Here is a 21,516-nt window from a genome sequence, read left to right on the forward strand (position 1 = left end):
TTGCTCCATGTGGAGGTATACATGATCAAGTCAACTAACTATTATGTAGATATATATTGGTCAACATGTGAAGTGTCGGCTGGGCCTTGGCAGCGACACACTGCATATATAACTATTATAATTGAGTGTTGAAGTCAATGTATTAATTGATGATTAGCCTAATCATATATGAAATGAGATTATGAGAGCACCCCTTGTCATTTTCAATTGGGTTTGTCTCTCTAATAACATGAAATGAATACATATTCTTCAGGGACGGTGCACGCAAATTCTCCTATCAATTTGTCTCAGTTCCTATCAATCCATGCACACAATTACACTAGTAATCAGAAGTTCACACACACACACACACATGTACAGTGGAGTGGACCAAATTTTGCAAGGCATGCTGGCTGTATGTATATGTCTGTCTTTAGGCTTTGCGAAAAGGAAAAAGGGGAATATTATCTTTGTTGATGGCCAAGTGAATCCTAATATACATACGCATCTTCTTCTTCGCCATTAACTAAAACAAGGTTCAAGTACAATGACAGGTACTTGAGAGAGTTGAGCCTGCTTTATTCTCCAACTTTTTCAAGCATAAAAATAAAAGGCCTCCAGAGATTTGGCTATAAGTCAAATCTAACAATGAATTAAATTTGTAATGACAAACAGGAAGCTAGCATTTGTTTGTATTTATGTAGTGGGTTTAGGAGGAGGAGGGAGGAGGATTTGGTGAGCGAAAGTTTGACTATATTATCGCAAGTCGATATTAGCAAATCACCCAGATCAACTTTGACATCCTTAATTCGAGGCCAGTTGAGTGATAAAAATGAAAACAAGCACGCTGATATATTCCTTTTCTCATGAAAATGAAAATGAAAATGAGTGTAAGGTGTTTTGACTTGCAGCTAGCCAGAGTGGTTTTAGGTCCAAGAAGATAAAGAGAGAGAGAGAGAGGGATAGGGACTGGTAGTGTTAGTTTGTGATGATGAGCTCAGGAAGCTCTTTTTGGCTCCAAAATTTCAGACCCACTTGTCGTATACCATATCCAACGAATCAAAGACGTATGCAGCCTGCAGGCCAATGTATACCTATAATTATAAATGTATATTATATTATATTATATAGAAAATAGAGTTAGAGAGGTCACAAGAGCAGCGATGCAACCCCACATATATCTAGATCTATATTTTCGCATCTGTACAAAGCTTGTATCTTTACTGTTTGGACATCGGAGGACCACACACTCACACACTCGACTTGATCACGTTAATTCAGTCAAATAGCGGCTGCATTCGCTCGCCTTAGCTTCAAACAAACAAAAATTAAACTTGTATTAGTATTTTGCACACAACAGCCTGCCTGCAGCCTTAATTTCAATGACTCATGATTAACGAGAGTTTATGTATATTAGATAGGAGTCCATTTCTCTATCTTTTGAGTCTCTATATTTTGGGAGTTAAATAAAGAGCATAATTGTAATCGAGTGTTTTCAATTCGTCCCGAATTTAAGTGTCTAGAGAGGGAGCCCAAAGAAGATTAGTGTATAGTCGACTGGAGCTCAAGCGGCTTATTATAGGCTAGCTCATCAAGTACAATTAATTACAAGTGTCTAAAAGACCGAGACAGAGAGAGTCTTGTGATGCATTTATGATGGTGTTCTAGGCCATTAACCAAACACTGATCATCTAGGTTTCAATTGTCTTGTAGGACCAGCTAGCTAGCTGTTCTCTCTATTCTCTCTTAAATCTGGACACACATGCCCGCACAAGGAGAGAGAGAGAGAGAGAGAGAGAGAGAGAGAGAGAGAGCTGGTCCACCATAGCTGGCCAAGTTGCAGTAGTTGTGTAGTAATGCAGCAAACAACATATATATCATCAGAGTGGAAGAGGCCACACGCATTGCAGGCTACTAGCATAATTGAAGGCTTCAATATCTGCACCTGCAGCAGCTGAGAGATATATATAGAAAAGAAAACTATACTCTCCATCCACAGGCGGGCCTTTGTTTCTTTATGGTTATGCAAGGCTCAATGGCAATATTATTGCATAGCTTTGTGGGAATTTTGTGCTTAGCACTAGCTACTGTAGTTGCAACAATGGCAGTGCCAAAGCAGCAAGAGCTAGATCGAATCTCAGCACTACCGGGACAACCACCAGTGTCTTTCTCGCAGTTTTCTGGTTATGTGACGGTCAACGAGCATCATGGCCGAGCTCTCTTTTACTGGTTGACTGAAGCTGCTACTGTTTCTCCTCACAACAAACCCCTCGTTCTTTGGCTCAACGGAGGTCAGTTTAATAAAATTATTTATTTAATTCCTATCTTCAATATCTATCCATCTCAAGATCTCTGACTTACCACGAGTGAATTACTCACATTGTATATCTATCATTTTCTTAATTTTTTTAAATTTATATTTGTACTGGAAAATTTAACAAACTGTCAGCCTATCAACTCCTCATTAAAGCATTTAATATTGTGATTTCTCTTCCGTATCTGCGCATGCCGCAGACTTCCGTGCTTAAGAAACCAAAAAAGGGCGCCTTGATGTGTACTTAATTTATTAGAGCATAAATTGTGTCACTATTGAGTGTTATACTTATATGGGTTGGTCATTGATGCCAAAATGATGAGCAAACTATTTTTGCTTCTTAATAAATGACTGGAGACTCATAAATTTAAAGTCCACCTGCTCTCACACGTGTTGCCACACTTATTTGCTACAAAACAAACAAACAAACAATAGCCTTCCTCTTACAACTAAGTTCTAATTAATAGGCTCATAAGTTTTTGTAATTGTGTGAATCGGGAATATCGCTTTCAATCACGACATGTCACGTGTAATAACTTTTTTCATTTAGCAGTTTGTAATTAATTGGGGATAGCCCCGTTTCACACAAGCGTTTCTGGAGAGCCATAGCTAGAGCGAGACCAACTGGGTAGCTATCTCATCCATTACATGAGACACAGCATCCCATTCGCATGCACCAAAAGAAAAATCCACACCTTACCCACATGGGTCCTTGTGATCTCTCTGTGTCTCTATCCTTTTTGGGGTTTTATTCTTTTACAAACTGACCTTCATTCTCTCTTTGAAATAGTCCCATGGACAGTAACTCAAAAAGCCTCTGCCTATGCAATCTTTTGTCACTTTTCGTTCTTTGTCGTTCGTGTTTAGTTGTTTCGGTAAGCACCATACACCAAATGCCACAACAAACCAAAGTGAACCAGCCAACTTTTCCACTTAAACTCTACACACTACTCGAATTCCTGATTGTCCATGTGAGAAAGAAATGCATCTTTGTCTGACTCACTGTCTCTCTGTCTTTCACGCGTGCTCATGTCATGAGAAAGTGACGACGACTAATTATAATGATATGTGGTGGTGGTGGTGGTGGATTGAGTTCTGCTGTTCTCAAACTTGGGTTTAATTTAATTAATACAAGCTCCAATTTAAATTGGAAAATAGTTAGTAAGTTGGATTAGCAAAGTATTGAAAATTAAATTGTTTTGAAAAATCAATCATCAATCATATACTTGCCGTTCAGGACCAGGTTGCTCATCAGTGGCATATGGAGCATCAGAGGAACTTGGCCCATTTCGGATTAATACAACCGGCTCATCTCTTTATCTCAACAAGTATTCATGGAACAGAGGTACATAAACGAGATACCCTGTTTCTCTTTTCTTTCCTTTTCTTGTGTTGTGGGCAAATACTCTCTTCTTTAAATCAACCATACTCTGTTTCTTTGTGTTGTATGACGTATATATCACATACTTATTTCGATACTGCTTGCCTCCTTTTTGTGAGTTTGACACATGATAAGGAGGGAAGTATTTTCCGACTTATTTTACCACTTTTGTATAAATTTCCATTGCTGTCATTGCAGAAGCGAATATTCTGTTTCTTGAATCACCTGCTGGTGTCGGTTTCTCGTATACAAATACAAGCAGTGACCTTGAAGATTCTGGGGACAAAAGAACAGGTAAAAAGAATCACAACAGCACCGTTAATTACCCTATAATCAATTCTCTGAATCATCACCTCCTTCTGCCATATATACTTTTGATACACAGCTCAGGATGCTCTAATATTTCTACTTAAGTGGCTGTCAAGGTTTCCTCAATACAAATACAGAGAATTCTACATTGCTGGGGAGAGCTATGCAGGTAGACAATGGAAGGGAAAGGGAATTCTTTCTTTACATCACCAATGTTAAATCCCCATTTCATTTTGTACAAAACTACAAAGCTATAATTTACAACTTGGCTAGTTTTACATGTACAGGCCATTATGTTCCTCAGTTGGCTAGGGAAATTGTCACTTACAACCAAGGGAATTCCCATTCCATCATTAATCTCAAGGGGTTTATTGTAAGTTGACAACTAGAACACTAACGAAAATTCCAACTTTTAATCACAACTAGAATAATTATAATTTAATTCTGTGATCGTTTGTGAATAATTTGAGCTTTTTTCATTCGCAACAACTGTGCAGGTGGGTAACGCTGTAACAGATAATTACTATGATAGCCTTGGAACTGTCACGTTTTGGTGGAGCCATGCCATGATATCGGATCAAACGTACCGATCAATCCTCAACCATTGCAATTTCACAGCAGAAAGAGCATCACAGCAATGCGATGCTGCTGTAAATTATGCCATGAACCATGATTTTGGAGATATTGATCAGTACAGCATTTATACACCATTTTGCTTGACAATGCTCAACAACACCAACAGGCATCTGAGGCTCAAAAACACTCTTCTTCGCCGGCGTGTTTCCGGGTACGATCCATGCACTGAGAATTATGCAGAGAAATACTATAACCGTCCGGATGTGCAGAAGGCAATGCATGCAAACATTACTCGAATTCCTTACAAGTGGACTGCTTGCAGGTTTTTAAGTTCCCAATCCAATCTCAGTAAGAAAAGTTGTTAAGAGCATCTGTCTGTCTGATACAAATTTTCTAATTAAGTTTTGTTCGGGGGGGGCAGTGATGTTCTTATCAAGAATTGGAAGGATTCTGAAGATTCCATGCTGCCAACATACAAGCAGCTTATTAAAGCTGGTCTGAAAATCTGGGTTTTCAGGTAACTCTCAACTTCTTTGCATTCTCAATCAATTGCTTGCATAACAAGAGGAATAATATTTCTTAATTTATGAATAAACAGAAATAGCAATTTATGCTATTGATAGTTTTTACCTTTTCATGCAGTGGGGACACAGATTCAGTCGTTCCAGTGACTGCCACACGGTTTGCCCTCAATCATCTCAACCTTACTATCAAAACTCCGTGGTATCCTTGGTACACCGGAGGCCAGGTATTTTCAGCCATTTTACCCCATGAACTATCACACTAATCGAACTTAATCCCATGAATTACTTAAACAATGACTTAGCAACATCCTCAACAATTTTTACAATCACATTCTATTCTATTGTGCAGATTAAATTGTCAATAAAGGTTTTTTTTTTTTTTTTTTTTCATAGGTAGGAGGATGGACAGAAGCGTACGATGGCTTGACCTTTGCAACTGTACGAGGAGCCGGACATGAGGTTCCCCTGTTTCAGCCTAACAGAGCTTTCATTATTTTCAAATCATTTTTAGCAGGAAAAAAGTTGCCAAAACGTAACTGACAACTTAACCAGAAATATACATGCACATATATTTGCCAAGTTCCCACAACACAAACAAATCAAGGGTGATGATCAGGGGGCAGCTAGATTAGGAAGCATTCATTCAAATTAGGGAGCATTCGTATTTTGATGGCACTGTAATTTATTTAACATCATGATATTTTGAACATGCTGCTGTTATATTACTTCTAAGTTCTACACTGCAAAGCAAAATAAAATCGAAGTTATTTTTTGGACAGCAACATGCATATCAGATTCCTAGTACTTTACTTCAAGAATCCATTTTCATGTTGCCCATTGTTTGCATTTTGCCACAGCTCAGGTGAAAGTGAAACTTATGAACAGCAGTTAAACAGATCACCATATTTTATCCTCCTCAGTCTCTAATTTTTTTTTTTTTTTTTTTTGACTATAGAGGTGAGAGGAAGATAAACATCAGGTTGTTTAGTAAACAGCCAGCACAAAGGCCACAGATTCTAAAGCTTCACTTTAATTAGAGTTTCATATGACGATAAACGAGCCTTCGTAAACAAAATTGTCCATCTTACACAACTTACTAGTATGCATATAAGTAACATAACTTAGATTCCTCACTGAGGAGTGAGTCCTTGCGGCATTCCTAAACTCTGGGCAAGATTGCTCATCCTTTCCTTCATAGCCTGACGACAAAAGAAGAATTTCATTTCGGTATGCCCAAAAATGGATGAAGTGCTGCAACTTAGAGGAAAATAAACATACTAAAAAGAAAGGATTTCTCACCTGGACACTCTTCTGGTGTGCATCCTTGTATGCCTCAGTAATTAAAAGCGAAAGTTTCTGCATTAAAATGAAAAGTTAAACATATAAATGTCTTCTTATCAAACATTCATATCAGTTTCGTGGGATCACTACAACTAAGCCGAAAAAATAGCATATGCAAACATTTCCCACCATTGGTTTCAAAATACGTACACACTCAAGTAATGACCCTATACTTTCATAATAAACAGTTATTCAGACTACAATTTATCCAGTTTTTACCTGATGCATCCTTCCGTCACAAATAACAGATATCTAAATTTCCAACTTTCATCCCAATGTTCCCCAAAAGAGGCCATATTTCCAGTCAATTCAGCCACTTTTTCATACCCTAAAATTTTCATCTATCGAGCCAGGGTTTCTCAAATCACACCTGATATCTTCCAAATTGTCAACAAGACAGTTATGTGTGGGTCATCAGATAAGGGCAGTATTATGGGAAATCAAGAGAAAGTGCCGACAAAAATTTGTGTATGTAAAAATCATGGAAATATTTAGTCTCAAAGTGAACTATAATATTATCTGTCATAGATAAGAAGCACGATGGAAAGATAGTTTTCATATAATCTGATTGAAGAAAGGCGACGGAGTTAAGTATTACTCACTTCTGGTCCTAATTCCATTGCAGCCTCAGTAATCTCCGTGCGAACGGGTTGCTGGTTCCCAGACAGAGTAACCTAAAGAGTAACATCAGTTAGAAACCTTTGCAAAACTTAAGTTGGGAACTTATGCGACCCAAATAAAGTCTCGAGCAAATCATGCGGAATTTCAAGAGTTGAGACAGAGCTGAAGAAACAAATATGCAATGAGAGGTCCATGAACAATTAGTCATCCAATGGTAGCTTTAGTGAACCACTCTTTCCCCTTTTTAGCCACTCTCAAAAGCATTGTAGAAGAAAACTATCAGAGGAGAAATATCTTTTTCTTAAACCCAAAGTAAAGTGAAAATTCCATATTTGTATGTCATTTCATCAAGGCAAAGTTTTCATAAAGCTAATACAAATACTTGAGCTCGCTTAAAAGAATCTTCACCATTAAATACCCAAAGGGAAGAGAAGGAGAGAGACCTTTATTAACTCCCCTTCGCAGTAACCATCAAACTCTTCTCTGTATTACAGCACAACAAATTGGGGAAAAAACTGAGGATTTCATACACAAGGAAAAATGAATGTTGACAGTGTATTTCATAATTAGTCATACACAGCAAGTTCTTTTTGCACCCGCACTGCTTCAACTTGGACAACCATTTGTGCCTTCTTCACAGTCTCATATAGATTTTGCATGTTTCCAAGAACTCCTGCCTAAAATCAATTAGCATGATTAAAGTTAATCTTTAATTAACAGATGATGGGAGTATGAAACTGGAATCATAATTACATACATATTTAGAATTACAGAAAATATAACCAAAATACTGGAACCAACTAACAGGCACACCCACATGTTACACTCATGTATAACTAGAGATGTTGATTGAATTAAACGCATAAAGTGCAGCCTTCTATGGGGTAAGATGATGCATCAGAATCATAAGAAAACAGTGGCTGTTCTTTGCAGTTTATTCCATATGTTCAGTAATCAACCTCCATGTATGCTTGGGGTTGAGAAAAGTTGGCTAAGTTGTAAGTTAAAATAGGAGGTTATGTTTAGTTAGTTGAGCTAAAAGGTTGCTACGAAAAAACCTTCCTTTATGTTAAAAATATATACAACTTTGACTAGATAGACCAAAAAGCGAACTTGATCCCAGATTACTTGACTATATATACACAAAAAGCAAAGACTAACCTTTGAAGGCGCATCATCACTGTTCTCATTATTTTCTTTCTTTCCGCCAAAAAGACCATTAACAAGGACAGATCTCTGAATATGCCCAAAGTGTCGGTAACCAGAATGAGATAAGCTCTGTAAATTTGTCTTTGAACTTAAGTTATCTGTAAAAGTTCCCAGGAGGAGAAGAGTAAGAACCAACAGATGTAAGATCATAAACAAGTTACTAACAAGCAGACAACAGAACGAAGAAACATATGCCAAAATTCTCTAGGCCTATAATAATTATGAAACGACATTCTAAGAAATAAAAAATTTCAAATGCTTTTCTAATCAGTGTAATCAGTGAAATGCATTTCATTTCACTCATGAGTAAAAATATGAACATCATACTATAATACCCATAAATAAAAAATAAAAAAAAATTATAAATTACCCATCTTGCACACACACACAGAGCTTATAAAGTCGACAAATTTCCGCGGGAGATAAACTGAAAAAACAAAAATTCTAAATAGTTGCCTTTTCTACGTAACTTGGAAACATAAACAACAACATTTCGTATCCTACAGATTTTCTTGATCAATCTCCTATTTTTCTTAGCAACCAAACACATAAATTATATATACAGAGAGAGAGAGAGATACTTACAGCGGGAGAGTGAGAAGGGGGTGCTGGGTCTTTGGGAGACGTCAAGTCCAAGTCCATGTGGGCTCGATATCTGGCCAATCAGAGAAATCGTCGACGCCATTGCTTGCCAGGTACCAACCAAGCGACAGAGAGATAAAGTCGAGGTATTTCCTTGATGTGGCTTCACGACGAGTTGAACTGGTTTTGATGACGGTCCAGTGGAGGGAAAACACGTGTAGTGGGATTGGAGGGCTTTTTGCTTCTCTCTGGTATTTTCTTTTTAACTTTTTAGTTGTTACTTAAACAGTCTGATCCATTTCATCAGCTGTTTCAATCTGCCATAAAAATATCTTACCATTAACTTTTCACGCAAACGAGCAGAAACTTGTAAATCAACATTGAAGGAGATGACGATGTCAACGGGTGGTGGTGGCTTGACTTGTCCAAATCGAACCCAAAAAGTCCGTGGGCATGGTAATGCTCATGTTGAACGTTTTCGGCAGTTTCCTCTTTAAATTTTTGTGGTTTCCTTCTTTCCTGCATAATAAAGTGAAGACTGTTTCTCAAATTTCTCTCCTTTATACTGTTTGTTTGTCATAAATCAACAACACGCGATGCCCTTTGATTCCTGTTTGGATTTCACACCTTGACCTTTTGGCTTTTGCAGCTAAACCTAAATGCAAGCAATTGCCACCAAATTACTTAAAAACCCTCAGATTAGACCTGCTGTATATTTATGTGTGTACAGTACAGAAATTCTACCAGGACCGGGCTAAAGAAAGAAGAAGAAGCAACAACGACAACAAAAAGTCCACATCCCATAATATCCACCTCTCTGTTGGAATTAATTAATACGAGTATTGGGAAAAGCGGATCAAAAGGCAAAAACCCTCTCTCTCTCTCTCTCTCTCTCTCTCTCTCAACATAACAAACTGTTAAATGCATCCAAAAATTTATCTTTATTCTTGAAAATTCAATTTTTAAACAAAAGGGCAGGCAGGCCGACAAAGTTTGTTACTTTCTCAAGTCGTCTTCACTTCAATCCTCAGCTGCCCTGCAAGCCAAGGGCTCTCTGCACAAAAAAGAGCCAATCTTTAAGAGAAGGATTTGCAATTACCAAATGGTCCCCAGTCTGCCGTGAAGTTTCTGAGGGACAAAAGGGAAAATTAGTAGTTAGAAATAGAACTTCTGTGGCTCCATGAAGCAGTTCCATCAACTGTAGTGGCTAAATGGCTTAGGGAGGTAGGCAGCTGCTGTTACACAAAAAGTCTCCAGAACGTAGGTCTATAGTGTGATGGTGTAAATGGCATCTTTCCCATTCATTGAAGACGTGATATTACCACTTTACCCTCGTACGGTATGAGAGAGTGCGTCTGCCGTCGAATAATCCCTTCCAATAGAAAAAAAAGCCATTGAATGATAGAATTTTGATTTTTTGGCAACTTTGTTACTGGCTTGAAGCCAAAATTGGGTGGTGTTCTTCTTTTATCTGCAAGATCTTCAAAAAGCTTTGTTTGGGTAAAAACAGAAAAGATGAGATGAGAGAGAGAGAGAGAGAGCATCCTTTGAATCAAAGAAAACCAGAGGGGGTTTCTAGTAAATAAGCAGCAATTGACCAACCAGTATAAATTAAAATATTTGCAAAATGAAAAGCATCTCCTCCATTATTTCACACACACCACCATCACTACTACCCAAACCAACCTAATGCATAGCCTAAAAATAAGGTACTACCAATACCTACAACTGCAACAGCACATCAGAAAACAGCAACATCTCATTTATCTTCTGCCCTTTTTTTTCATCATCAGCCCCATCTTCAATGCCTACTCTTTCTCTCTCTAAAAAACCAATCTTTCTCTCTCATCACAGAGAAAAACGCACATCCAAAGAAAGAAGGAACATTGAAGTTACACGCACACCCTTCCCCATCAAAAACAAAGAAGAGTCCACACCACACCCAACTCTCTCTCTCTCTCTCTCTCTTTCTTCAATGGCCCAGCTGGACCAAAATTTATGTAGAAGAAAAACAAAAAAGAAAGAAAGAAGGGGAAAGAAAGGAAAGAGAAGATAGATGTCTTCAAATGTCCTCCAACCAAACCCACCTCACAAACTCTCTCTTAAAACATGTTGCCAGAAATACCCTTCTGCAACCCCCCAAAAAATCCCATCTTCATCACTGTCTTTCAAAAGAACATTATTTTTCACCGAGTTATGTGGGCTCTTTTGGGTTTTTGTTGTCTTGGTCAGAGTTTCACAGAGAAAACAGGAAAGCAAGAAACTTCTCCTCCCTTCCCTTCACTCTCTCTCCTTTTCTTTTCTTCCTTGTCCTTCTTGTTTCTCTCTACCCTCTTTTTATTATTTCCTGTCCAACTCTCTCTTTCTTTTTCATACCCATCTCCTTGTGTCCCTCTTTCTCTCCCTCTATAATTCTTGGTTTTTGGCTGGTGGGTTGTTATATCTCTTTGTGATCTGATGAAGAAGATGAAAGGGGTTCTTGCTATGGAGCCTTCTTCATATGCTGGTTACGAGGATCCAAGGACTAGATTCAAGCATCAGAGTCTCATGCAAGACTATGAAGAGCTGCAGAAGGTATGTATCTTCTGTGGGTTTTCATAATATGCCGAATTTCTTTTGTGGGTTTCATTAGATCTGGTGTGTTGTATTCAATTTTTTATATTTTTTGGGTTTTGGTTATGATTTCTGGTTTACCTAGCTTTGGATTATTTATGGTTATTTGGCTGCTGAGCGATTTGAGAATGAAAGGAGAAATCAAATATTTTGGATCTTATTCATGTGTATTATTTCTTTTGGGTCTCAAACCAGTAAGAATTGCTTAGCTAAATTTCAGTTTTTTTCTTAATTGTCTCAGTAGGTTTCTGATCTCCCTTTGTTTCATTTCCTGCTGTCTATGTGACTTGCCAGAGAAAAATTGGAAAACGGAACAGGAAATGGAACTTTGTAATTATGTTTATGTTAACCTTTGTTTGTAGAATAATGAACAACCCTCCAAAACTAAGCTAATTAGCACTATTAGGCACATCTCAAAGAGTTCTTTTCACTCTTTACCTGGAGGGGGTGAGGTAGTTTTTTTAACTCGGTTGTTTTCCTGCCTTTTGTTTTTGGTTTAAGATCATTTGGTGTTTTTCTCTAATTATAATTTTAGTCCTCCTGTTTAAGAGTAAGTAGGCTCTCTCCTGTATGTAGTAGTTAACTTGTCTGAATTTCTATCGCTTGGTGAGTCTTTAACTATCTTGTTGTCTAAGGTTCTACAATTATTTGGTACCCTTTTCTTCTTAATTTTGTGAAACTTTTCATAGCAGATACTACTTTGCTTCATCTTCGCCTTTTCTCTCTCTTGCTGATTGTGATGCTTTTGGCTTATGACATTGAGGTAGTCAGAGCTGGATTTATGTAATTTAAGCATCATTCCTTCTGCAGGATGCAGAGGCCATGAAGAAGAAATTGCAAATGATGAAACAGAAAAAGTCTACCCTCTTGGCCGAAGTAAGGTATACCATATTGTCCATGCCGTCGTACACTTGTGAGATGGCATAGATTATAGTAAAAGAGGAAAAAATTTGACTTGGTAGTTGTTTATCTCTTGACTTTGCAGATTTTTGAGTAGAAGATACAAATACTTAATGGGGAACCAGTCCATGAACTCTCGACAGAAGCAAGCTGTGGTGAGAACACACAATTTTGAAACCCAGCGCACCAAAATTATGAAGGGAAGGAGTTACAGTAAGAAGGAATCTGCTTTGCGGATTAATCATGCATTAGACTTAAACCAAAAGGAACGGATTAATCATGGAATGGAAGACACCTTGCGAAAATCTGCTCCAAAATTTGACTTAAACCAGAAGGTAAGGGCTCTTAGCGGGAAGGAAGCTACTTTGCAAAAACCAACTCTAAACTTTGACTTAAACCAGAAGGAAAGGATACAGATAGTGAAGGAATCATCGACAAAGCGAAAGAGTACTCCAGTTTTTGACTTGAACCAGATTTCGGTAATCAAATAGTAAATGTTCTAAGTAGTGTATTTTGAGTCTTGGTGCTGCTTCTTTGCTGTGAGGTTTGATGTTTCCTTCGTTTCATTTTGTTACAGAGAGAGGAGGAGGAGGAATTCCAAGCTAATTGTGAGCCATTGAGGATAGAAGAGCCGAACAAAAGTTTACTTAGAGGGGGAAATGATGAGCAGCACACTGATATGAAGTTGCTGGTTTGCAGGACGATTGGGAATGGGTCAAATCGATCAGGGAAGAGGAAGATTACTTGGCAAGATCAGGTGGCTTTAAGGGTTTGATTTCTTTCTTAGAGAATTACCATTGAAGATGATAGATGTTGGAGTGGGGTGGGTTGGAAAGTTCGCCTTGATGTGGCAAAGATACAATTAAACTGCTATGCTGCTTTGATTTTCATCTTTGTAAAGTAATGAGAGACTGATAGTAATACATATCGAGTGTATACAGATGAAATGATGGAATTAATTGTATCTTTGCTCTGTGTTGATGAATGTTGCAAGTTTGCTGAGGATATAGATGGAATTCGCATATGTATTGCAATCATCGGGTTGTAAGATATTCCAAATTTTGTTTCTTTTCTCCGTCCAGTTCCAAATCCCATGTAGCCGGCTGTAGATGAATTCAAAGAGAAAAGGAGAAGCTGATGGTGAAAGATTAATGCTTTTCTTTTACAGAATGCTTCATGGTTGGTTTGCCTTGTTAAATCAAGCAATGGTTGGTTGGAGAGGCGTGTTTAGCTATGGGGCTTTTAAGTTCTGTTTTACGTAATTGTCCAGAGCATATTACTCATTTAGAGGTTTGCATGATGTGGCTTTAGACAGACCTCACAGTGGTAAACTAGATTTTTTAAGTCCCAAAAAAATTTTCAAGTTTCAATAAATGACCTCATCGGGTGCGTTTGTGTTGTGTTTTGTGTCTTCTTCATGGACAGATCGAGATCTCCCTTTCTATTGATTTATGCCCATAATTTATAGCAATGGGCGGCTTCCTCTTATAGCAATGTAGGCCCAAATTCCATTTCTTCGTTGCCCCTTTGTGTGTCGTCTGTGGTGAAGAAGAGGATTTGTTTTGGTATAAACCTGATTCGTGGAGCCAAAAATATAAGAAAATGAAAAAAGGATTGTTGATTGATCAACTTGTTTCTTAATTTAATAAATTCCTCTGATTCACAAGCCTTCAATATCATCAAATTTATTTCCTGGAATCATACATCCCCATAAATCTGTTTAAGCATCAAATTAGATTGGTTTTCCAAATAATTAAATTGGTTTTGGCGGTACCTCATCAAATTATACATCACAACCACATGAACTATAAAGAAAGAATAATCTGTGCCGCTACAACCCGAAGTTGGAATAAAACACAGAAAGTTGACATACCAAACTCATCTCCAAATCATGCCCCTCTCCACACCTAGTTATTCACCATGGAATGTATCTGCAACAACAATTTTGGCAGTGTTGTTTGCTTCTTTGGTCAGATCAGCATTTTCTGCCTTCCCATTGGCATTAGTCCCTGATGATGACATGGCAGTTTCTGTTGGAATCTTCTCATGAGCTTCTTTGGCCGCATCAGCATCTTCTGCCTCCTTACTAGCATCCACTGACGATGCCAGGGAACTTGCAATTGGAACATTACTTTGTGTAACCTCCTGACGCCTCGCGATGTGCTTCTTCCCTGTCATATGAGCCAACATCACTTTTGGAGAGTAAGCACCAACTTTACACCTTTCACACCAAAACTTAAATTTCTTCTTTCTCACTGCTTCTTTTCTCCCCGGTCCCTGCACCATTTCTACCTCATCTTTGATCTTTAAATCCTCTCGACACTGGTCTTTCTGTGGCAGTTCCTCTTTTTTCTCTTTTGAAGTGCATGCATCCTGCATTTTCTCGTCTAAACCATCACTGGGGTCGAGCGATTCCGTTACTTCTTCGGGCTCAGAAAACTTTGCAGTTTGCTTTGACAATGGTGCGCTACTGGAGCTCTTGCCCAGTTTCTGAGCTCTCAGTCTCGCTTCATTGGCCTTGTGCTTCTTACCATTAAGGTGCTGATTGAAGACTTTCTGACTTCTTGCACTAACCTGGCACATAGCGCAACTCCATATCTCCTTGTGTTTCTTCTTCAACCCAGTTGGAGGCAGCTCACTAGCACTGGCTGTTGGTGGTGTTTTCCGCTTGACTCCAGAAAGAATTGGGCCAGGTTTAGCCTGCAACAGAGTACTTATACACAGTATATGAAAAGAGTCTTGATATTAAATATCTGATTTATGGTAAAAACCTCAACAGTATTTCCAATGTGAACTGCACCACCCTCTCTGCTGCTTTCACAAATATGGAATGAACAAAAGAAAACAACTTCTTGTGTAATCTTAAATAGAAAAAATCAAATTCGCAATAAAATGCAGTTTACGAAATCCGCAAGATGTCAACTGGCAATTTTGAAATACATACATTGTTGTTGTTGCACAACTCAGCCAACATATGATAACAGGAGTTCCCAAATTTGTTGTGCAAGCACAAATACTCACTTTTGTTTTTGGCCAAAAGTAATCTTCAAGGTGTTGAGTTAATTGCAAAGGAATATAGGTTTCCCAAGTTCTGACAAAACCAAAAAAATGAAAAAAACAAGAGACATGGTACCTCACACAAGGCTTAGGCCACACTAGAACAAGGGAAGGGATTGCTGCAAATACATAATTAAGGAAGGTAGGCTTCTCCAAGCGAACCGACAAATGAAAAATCAATTTGCAAGGATCAGCAGAGCCATTAATTGAGATTGTTGTGTACCTTGATCAATTTGATTGATGTTTGTCAACTATAACAAAAAGTCATAGTAAACTTATGGAGGAAAACACAATCTAAGTAATGAATGACTAAGATGCTCCATTGGAACTGACTTTTAAAGTGCCGATCCACAAGCAAAAGAACTACCAGACCTAGCAAACCGATATAAACCTTGTACTGTGTCTTAATATTCCACCACCAGAAAGAAATGCAGTGTAAATAAATAGAGATTAAAATTAAAATAAACCAAAAAAAGAACAAGTAGAAATGCGGCGACTGACACTGACCAGTGGGAGTAAGTTGTGGTTGTTGATGAGAGAAGCTGCGAAGCGGTCATGATCCAAAGAGTGGTGGAGGAGTCGGGGGTGGTGATCAAAAGCGAGGCCGTCGGCGGCGGCAGCTCTTCGCATAACGATGTCTCGCTCGAGCATGAGCTCTCTTCTGACCTCGACTTCGAGAAGTCGCCGTCTCTCGGCCGCCATGATCTCCTCCCTGATCTTCTCCTTCTCCAGCTGGCGCTCGATCATCGCAGCTGTTTGTGTTTGTTGTGTTGCTGTTGAGAGGTGGAGAAAAGTGAGGAGTAAATGGAATTGAATTGGATTTGTAAACAAAATAAGGACGAGAGAAAAGAAAAGAGGAGAAATTAGAATGAAGAATGTTTTCTTCTTCTTCTTCTTGTGGTTTCTGAGTCTGAGCAAGAAAGAAAACAGTGAACCTCGCAATGCGTGTGGATGTTGGGAGAAGTAGCCGAGGGTGGAAGGCAACGGCGGAGGCGACCTTTTGTCGAGAGATCGGAAGTTGAATTCCATGGAAGGGAAGAGGAGGAGGAGGAGGCTGTCAGTAGCCTAAAAAAGATTGAACTTTTTGGGCAAAAGCAAAAGCAAAAGCAAAAGCAAAAGGTGTGTGTTTGGTTTCCAGGAGAGTTTTTGGTTTGTCATTTATAGTAAGCGTACCGGATGAACCGATTGTTCGATTAATGAATGGCCTCATTTCAACGACATGAAAATGGAAACGGTCTGTCCATCAATGGATAGATACATACGTTGTTGTTGTGTTTTAGACAGTCACTCATACCCCTTTCATTTGTGTATGTGTATATGTCTACTCACAACTGACTACTGACTACTGACTACTGTTGCATTCATCCAGTCCAATTCAATGACGCTATTTGTTTATTTCACGGCAGCCTTTTCTTGGCAAACGCATCTTTGAGTCTTTCCTATAATTAAGTGTTGTTGCATTCTACAGTGAGGAGGTCTAGCTCTTAATCATTGCCTCAAAACTATCAAGCAACAATTTTGATGGGCTTTGGCCCTGAAAATATATAATGTTGCCCAGTAGAATTAAATTGAGGCCCAACAGGCAAAGGCAGAACCCAGAGCCCAGAGGCCAGGCAACTCAATTCAAGACTCAAACACTCTCTGTGTTTGTGGTGTTGTGTGGTTTGATTTGGTTTGGTTTTTAGCAAACAAGAAGAAAGAAGAAGATACAAGGAAGGAAGATGCCGAGTCGCTGTGAGATCTTCTGTGAAATTCTGATCGCCGTGTTGATCCCTCCCTTGGGGGTTTGTCTAAGACACGGTTGCTGCACTGTAAGCCTCATCATCTTCATCTTATCCTTCTTGCACATCATAAATTATAGATAATAGAAGTGTCAGAGAGGCTGATTTTATTTGATATGAAATGGTGAATTCGGTTTGCTTGCAGATTGAGTTTTGCATATGTTTGCTGTTGACTTTGCTGGGTTACATTCCGGGAATCATCTACGCTCTCTATGCCATCGTGTTCGTGAATCGCGACGAATACTTTGATGAATACCGCCGTCCCCTCTATGCCTCCCCCGCTTAACTTGTTTCCGTTATTCAGTTATTTTCCCTCCCTCTTACCTTAATTTTATTATTATTATTATTATTATTATTATGTCTTTGTCTTATGAATTCAACACACACAACATGTTTCCGCATTATTATGTTTTTATCAAAAGGGATCTTTGATTTGATATTTTGTAGCCTTCTTTGTTTATAGAGGACTAATAATAAAATGAAAACGGAATGAATGAATGAATGATTTGTTTGTGAGTAGAGTAGTAGTCACTCAGAAATCTGAATTTGTTGGATACGCACATAAACACACACAACATGATTCATTCATTGATTATTTCTCAACTTTCTATGTAGGTAGATGTATGTTTGCTAGACTGATAATCCTAGCATTTTGTTTTGTGGGTGTTGAAAGGAATGAATTAATCTCGACATCTTCCTTCAACAGAAATTTATTGAGTTATCCAATTCAATCCAAATCTTAGTCACTAGACACGCACCAAATGTGCCCTCCTAGAGTAGAGTAGAGTAAAGAGTACAACTTACGAGTGCATGATGACTGCAAATCATAGGCTCGAAATCGAAAGCTGCCTTGTTCAAGTCTTTATGTATGGTAATGGTATGGGTAAACTTACACATTAGATTATACTCAGTTGCTTGGTTGTTGCTGCTGCTGCTAACGGGAAGAGCAAGCCAATCCCAATTTGGAGAGCAAGTAAGTAATTGTGTTTAGGGTTGAAGATGATATATAGCCCATCCCAGAGATATGCATAATGTCTGTCCATCACAAGGGAGGAGGATTGTGAATTTAGATAGAAAACAAACATCAAGCCCTTGTGTTGGTTTCTATTTGTAAATCACTTGTATTGTAGCTCTAGGAGGAGGAGGAGGAGGAGGGAGGAGAGGCTCCAACAGATAGATATGATATATTGACCTACTTCCTTGAATTTAATTCCAGACAACATCTACCCGTCTACCAGTCTATCAGTCTACCAGTCTACCAGTCTACCAGATTATCTGATTGATTGATTGATTGATGAGACTAATTTCATGACTAGACTACTATGTGATGTGATGATGATAAGGCACTTTTTTTTTCATTTGCTTGCCTTTTTGACACAACCAAATGAGAGCATCTCTCTCTCTCTCTCTCTCTCTCTCTCTCTCTCTCTCTCTGTGTCCCTCTTGTTGTTCCAGGGTAGAGTTCATAAAGCAGCAGCCTTTTGTTGAGAGATGAATTGCAATCTGCATGCATCAAGTTCAAGTTGTTACTTCAGACCAGAAAAAAGTTCAAGTTGTTACTAGTGCTCCTCTTCCTCTTCCTCTTCCTCTTGTCTTGGCAGCTGCAAATATGAATATACATGCATCCGGTTAAATTAAGCACGCTTTACTTAAAAGGGAAAGGAAATCAAATTATTTCTTCATACACCAAAGTTTATACAAACCTTTTTTTAATTATTATTTTCTAATCGAATGGAACAATTTTATATATAGGGTAAATTACTCAAATGATTCTCAAACTTATACATAATTTACATTTTGGTCTTCCAACTAAATTATTCGTTCAAATGGTCCATCAACTCTATATTATTCGCTCCAGTGGTCTTACCGTCTAATTTGTTGTTAGATTTAACCCAATTGTAGAGTAAATAATGATCAATTTGCCTTCATATTTAACAGAAATATTGATAGAATGTAACAGTAGGACCAATGGAGCGAATAATATAGAGTTGATGGACCATTTGAACGAATAATTTAATTGAGAGACCAAAATATAAATCGAGTATAAATTTAAAAATCATTTGAGTAATTTACCCTTATATATAATTTCAATCTCTCCCTCTTCGCAAACTATTGTCCTTACATTATTACATGAATGGAATCATCGTGTGCTCATGAAAAAAATTCGTCTAAAAAGACCAAAAAACAAGCGGATCATGATTCATGATGAGGAGCCGCCCTTGATCCTGGGATAGGATAGGAATAGGCATAGGCAGAAGAGTAGTAGTGAGCCACAACAGCGACACGTGGTAAATTTTGGAACTATCTTCGACGTAAAATGACATCTACACCCATACCCCTAGTCCATATTTATATAACTTGCCCGTCCATGTGACATTCTCTCTCTCTCTCTTCTCTCTCTCTCATTCTTCTCCCCCAACCCAACGCAACCCACCCAACCGGCAAAAGTAACTAATGGACACAACCAACGAGGAAGAAACAGTGCCCGAGTCCGGATCGGACTGGGCCGAGTTGACCCAGGAGTGCCTGATCAACATACTGGGTCGGGTCAGCCTGGAGCAGCGCTGGCGTGGGGCGATGCTGGTCTGCAAGTCATGGCTGCAGGCGTGCAAGGAGCCTTGCCTCAACTCCGCCTTCGACCTCCAGCCTCACTTCGAGTCCGCTCGCTGGTGGACCCCGGAGTTCGAGAGAAAGGTTGATTCCATTCTCCAATCTGTCGTTGATTGGAGCGCTGGCTCGCTTCGACACATTCGTACCACCCACTGCTCTAATCACTCTCTCTCTTTCGTCGCTCAAAGGTACCCGTACAACCTATATAAATATGTATACCATCATTTCTATAACCAGATGAAATTTATTTATCTATAACCAGATGAAATTTATTTATCTATTTTGAATTAGACAAAGCTGGTTATTGTTGTTCAATTTTGGGTTTTGATTGTCTGTGGCCTGGAATTAGTTGGGTTGGGTGCTAAATTTTTTTCTTCTTCTTTCTTGGTTATGTGTTTTCGGCCTAAAGTTCTGCTCTTGATTGGTGTATGGTGAGCTTAAGGTTAGATGTGGAGTTTTTCGTCAGGAAGGTTAGGATTATGAATTATGATGAGACTAGCCTAAATTGATTAACAATGTTTTCAGCATCTACGGTTGGTTTCAAATTTCTTTGTTTTAGAGTTAAGACTTAGAGCCTGACTGGACGGTGAAAGTGTGTTTTTGCCAAATTTGCATTTTGAAGCTTCAGTTCTTACTTTTTATTTGTTAATTTGATTCATGAAGTTTGGCGTGTTGCCATCTTAAACTTTCCATAGGTTGTTACTGGTTGGTTGTAATTTAAATTGCCAAATCGATATGTGCTTTTAGGTGCCCGAACCTCGAGGTTCTTTCAATCAAGTGCTGCCCGAATGTAACTGATTCATCCATGGCTGACATAGCTTTTCGGTGCCCCATGATCCTGGAACTTGACATCAGCTATTGCCATGAAATATCTCATGAGTCTCTGGTGTTGATTGGAAGGAATTGCCCAAATCTCAAAATCTTGAAAAGGAATTTAATGAATTGGTTAGATCCTTCCGAGCACACTGGGGTAGTTCCTGACGAGTACTTAAAAACTTGCCCTCAGGATGGAAATTCAGAAGCTGCTGCAATTGGCAAATCTATGCCCAATTTGGAGCACCTTGAACTTCGGTTCTCCAAGGTATCGGCTAAAGGGTTTGCTTTGATATCTGTAGGATGTCCAAATCTTGAGTATTTGGATTTGTTTGGGTGTGTAAACTTGACCAGTCGCGATATTGAGAATGCAACATCTAATCTGAAGAATTTGAAGGAGATTAAAAAGCCAAATTTTTACATCCCCAGGTCAGTGTTCCATACAGAGAGGTATGGCCATTGGAGGCTGTATGACGAGAGATTCCAGACAGATGTTTTCAGAATCTAAACTGCTAAGGTTGGAAATAAAATATGTATGACCAAGTCTATGGTGATCTGATCAATTGTCGGAAAACATATTGTATGCTGGTGTGTGAAGCTCTTTAAAAAGGTTATGTATCTATTTGACTTCTACTTATCTAAAATCTTGTCATGTATTAATAATTCAGATTTTATGGAATTTATGTATAAACAACCATCGAGTAATACGAATGCTTCCACTTTGTAGTTTGTATCATACTTTTAATTTTGCAGACAAGGTGAAGAAATGTTAACCATGTTTCTGCCTTCTTTTTTAACATAGCCTTGTCACTTGCTTTTTTGTTTCTATTTTTTCCGTAGTATTGATATGCACTTTGGAGAAGAAAGAAATTTCTTCCCTTCTTTCTTTGCTTTGCTTTGCATGAA

The 21,516-nt window shown here is 38.5% G+C and overlaps 6 protein-coding genes across 12 annotated transcripts; 4 read left to right on the top strand and 2 right to left on the bottom strand.

Moving 5' to 3' along the window:
* Window positions 1,956-5,863, top strand: LOC18771612 (serine carboxypeptidase 24). Its single transcript, XM_007204443.2, has 9 exons — window positions 1,956-2,270; window positions 3,531-3,638; window positions 3,873-3,968; window positions 4,060-4,152; window positions 4,271-4,356; window positions 4,481-4,881; window positions 4,981-5,076; window positions 5,202-5,307; window positions 5,477-5,863. Exons 1-9 carry the CDS (start codon window positions 1,997-1,999, stop codon window positions 5,621-5,623), a joined length of 1,407 nt encoding a protein of 468 aa, XP_007204505.2. The 5' UTR covers window positions 1,956-1,996; the 3' UTR covers window positions 5,624-5,863.
* Window positions 6,032-9,359, bottom strand: LOC18771517 (nucleoid-associated protein At4g30620, chloroplastic). Of its 5 annotated transcripts, none has more exons than XR_002272652.1 (8): window positions 8,840-9,359; window positions 8,207-8,352; window positions 7,622-7,722; window positions 7,489-7,528; window positions 7,027-7,098; window positions 6,644-6,801; window positions 6,383-6,439; window positions 6,032-6,282 (listed from the first exon to the last, which is right to left on the bottom strand). XR_002272652.1 is itself a non-coding variant. In XM_007202550.2 (7 exons), exons 1-7 carry the CDS (start codon window positions 8,937-8,939, stop codon window positions 6,214-6,216), a joined length of 585 nt encoding a protein of 194 aa, XP_007202612.1. In that variant the 5' UTR covers window positions 8,940-9,149; the 3' UTR covers window positions 6,033-6,213. The 5 variants fall into 5 exon arrangements, 3 of the variants coding, with proteins under 3 accessions (XP_007202612.1, XP_020424738.1, XP_020424739.1); XR_002272653.1 differs by having other exon boundaries at window positions 6,228-6,282; window positions 6,644-6,794; window positions 8,840-9,163; XM_007202550.2 differs by lacking the exon at window positions 6,644-6,801 and having other exon boundaries at window positions 6,033-6,282; window positions 8,840-9,149.
* LOC18769660 lies at window positions 10,471-13,424 on the top strand. 2 transcript variants are annotated; one of them, XM_020568647.1, is made up of 4 exons: window positions 10,471-11,410; window positions 12,260-12,330; window positions 12,435-12,684; window positions 12,927-13,424. In XM_020568647.1, exons 1-4 carry the CDS (start codon window positions 11,294-11,296, stop codon window positions 13,122-13,124), a joined length of 636 nt encoding a protein of 211 aa, XP_020424236.1. In that variant the 5' UTR covers window positions 10,471-11,293; the 3' UTR covers window positions 13,125-13,424. The 2 variants fall into 2 exon arrangements, with proteins under 2 accessions (XP_020424236.1, XP_007204750.2); XM_007204688.2 differs by having other exon boundaries at window positions 10,482-11,410; window positions 12,435-12,828.
* Window positions 14,009-16,644, bottom strand: LOC18771751. Of its 2 annotated transcripts, XM_020568646.1 has the most exons (3): window positions 16,342-16,644; window positions 15,914-16,179; window positions 14,009-15,049 (listed from the first exon to the last, which is right to left on the bottom strand). In XM_020568646.1, exons 1-3 carry the CDS (start codon window positions 16,433-16,435, stop codon window positions 14,261-14,263), a joined length of 1,149 nt encoding a protein of 382 aa, XP_020424235.1. In that variant the 5' UTR covers window positions 16,436-16,644; the 3' UTR covers window positions 14,009-14,260. The 2 variants fall into 2 exon arrangements, with proteins under 2 accessions (XP_020424235.1, XP_020424234.1); XM_020568645.1 differs by having other exon boundaries at window positions 15,914-16,643.
* Window positions 17,042-17,692, top strand: LOC18769410 (UPF0057 membrane protein At4g30660). Its single transcript, XM_007202857.2, has 2 exons — window positions 17,042-17,217; window positions 17,333-17,692. The coding sequence occupies exons 1-2, from the start codon at window positions 17,128-17,130 to the stop codon at window positions 17,471-17,473; spliced, it is 231 nt and encodes a 76-aa protein (XP_007202919.1). The 5' UTR covers window positions 17,042-17,127; the 3' UTR covers window positions 17,474-17,692.
* Window positions 18,599-21,390, top strand: LOC18769952 (F-box protein SKIP1). Its single transcript, XM_007202265.2, has 3 exons — window positions 18,599-18,621; window positions 19,566-19,985; window positions 20,545-21,390. Exons 2-3 carry the CDS (start codon window positions 19,642-19,644, stop codon window positions 21,116-21,118), a joined length of 918 nt encoding a protein of 305 aa, XP_007202327.1. The 5' UTR covers window positions 18,599-18,621; window positions 19,566-19,641; the 3' UTR covers window positions 21,119-21,390.

The sequence above is a fragment of the Prunus persica genome, chromosome G7, assembly GCF_000346465.2.
Source record: "Prunus persica cultivar Lovell chromosome G7, Prunus_persica_NCBIv2, whole genome shotgun sequence".
Classification (NCBI taxonomy): Eukaryota; Viridiplantae; Streptophyta; class Magnoliopsida; order Rosales; family Rosaceae; genus Prunus; species Prunus persica.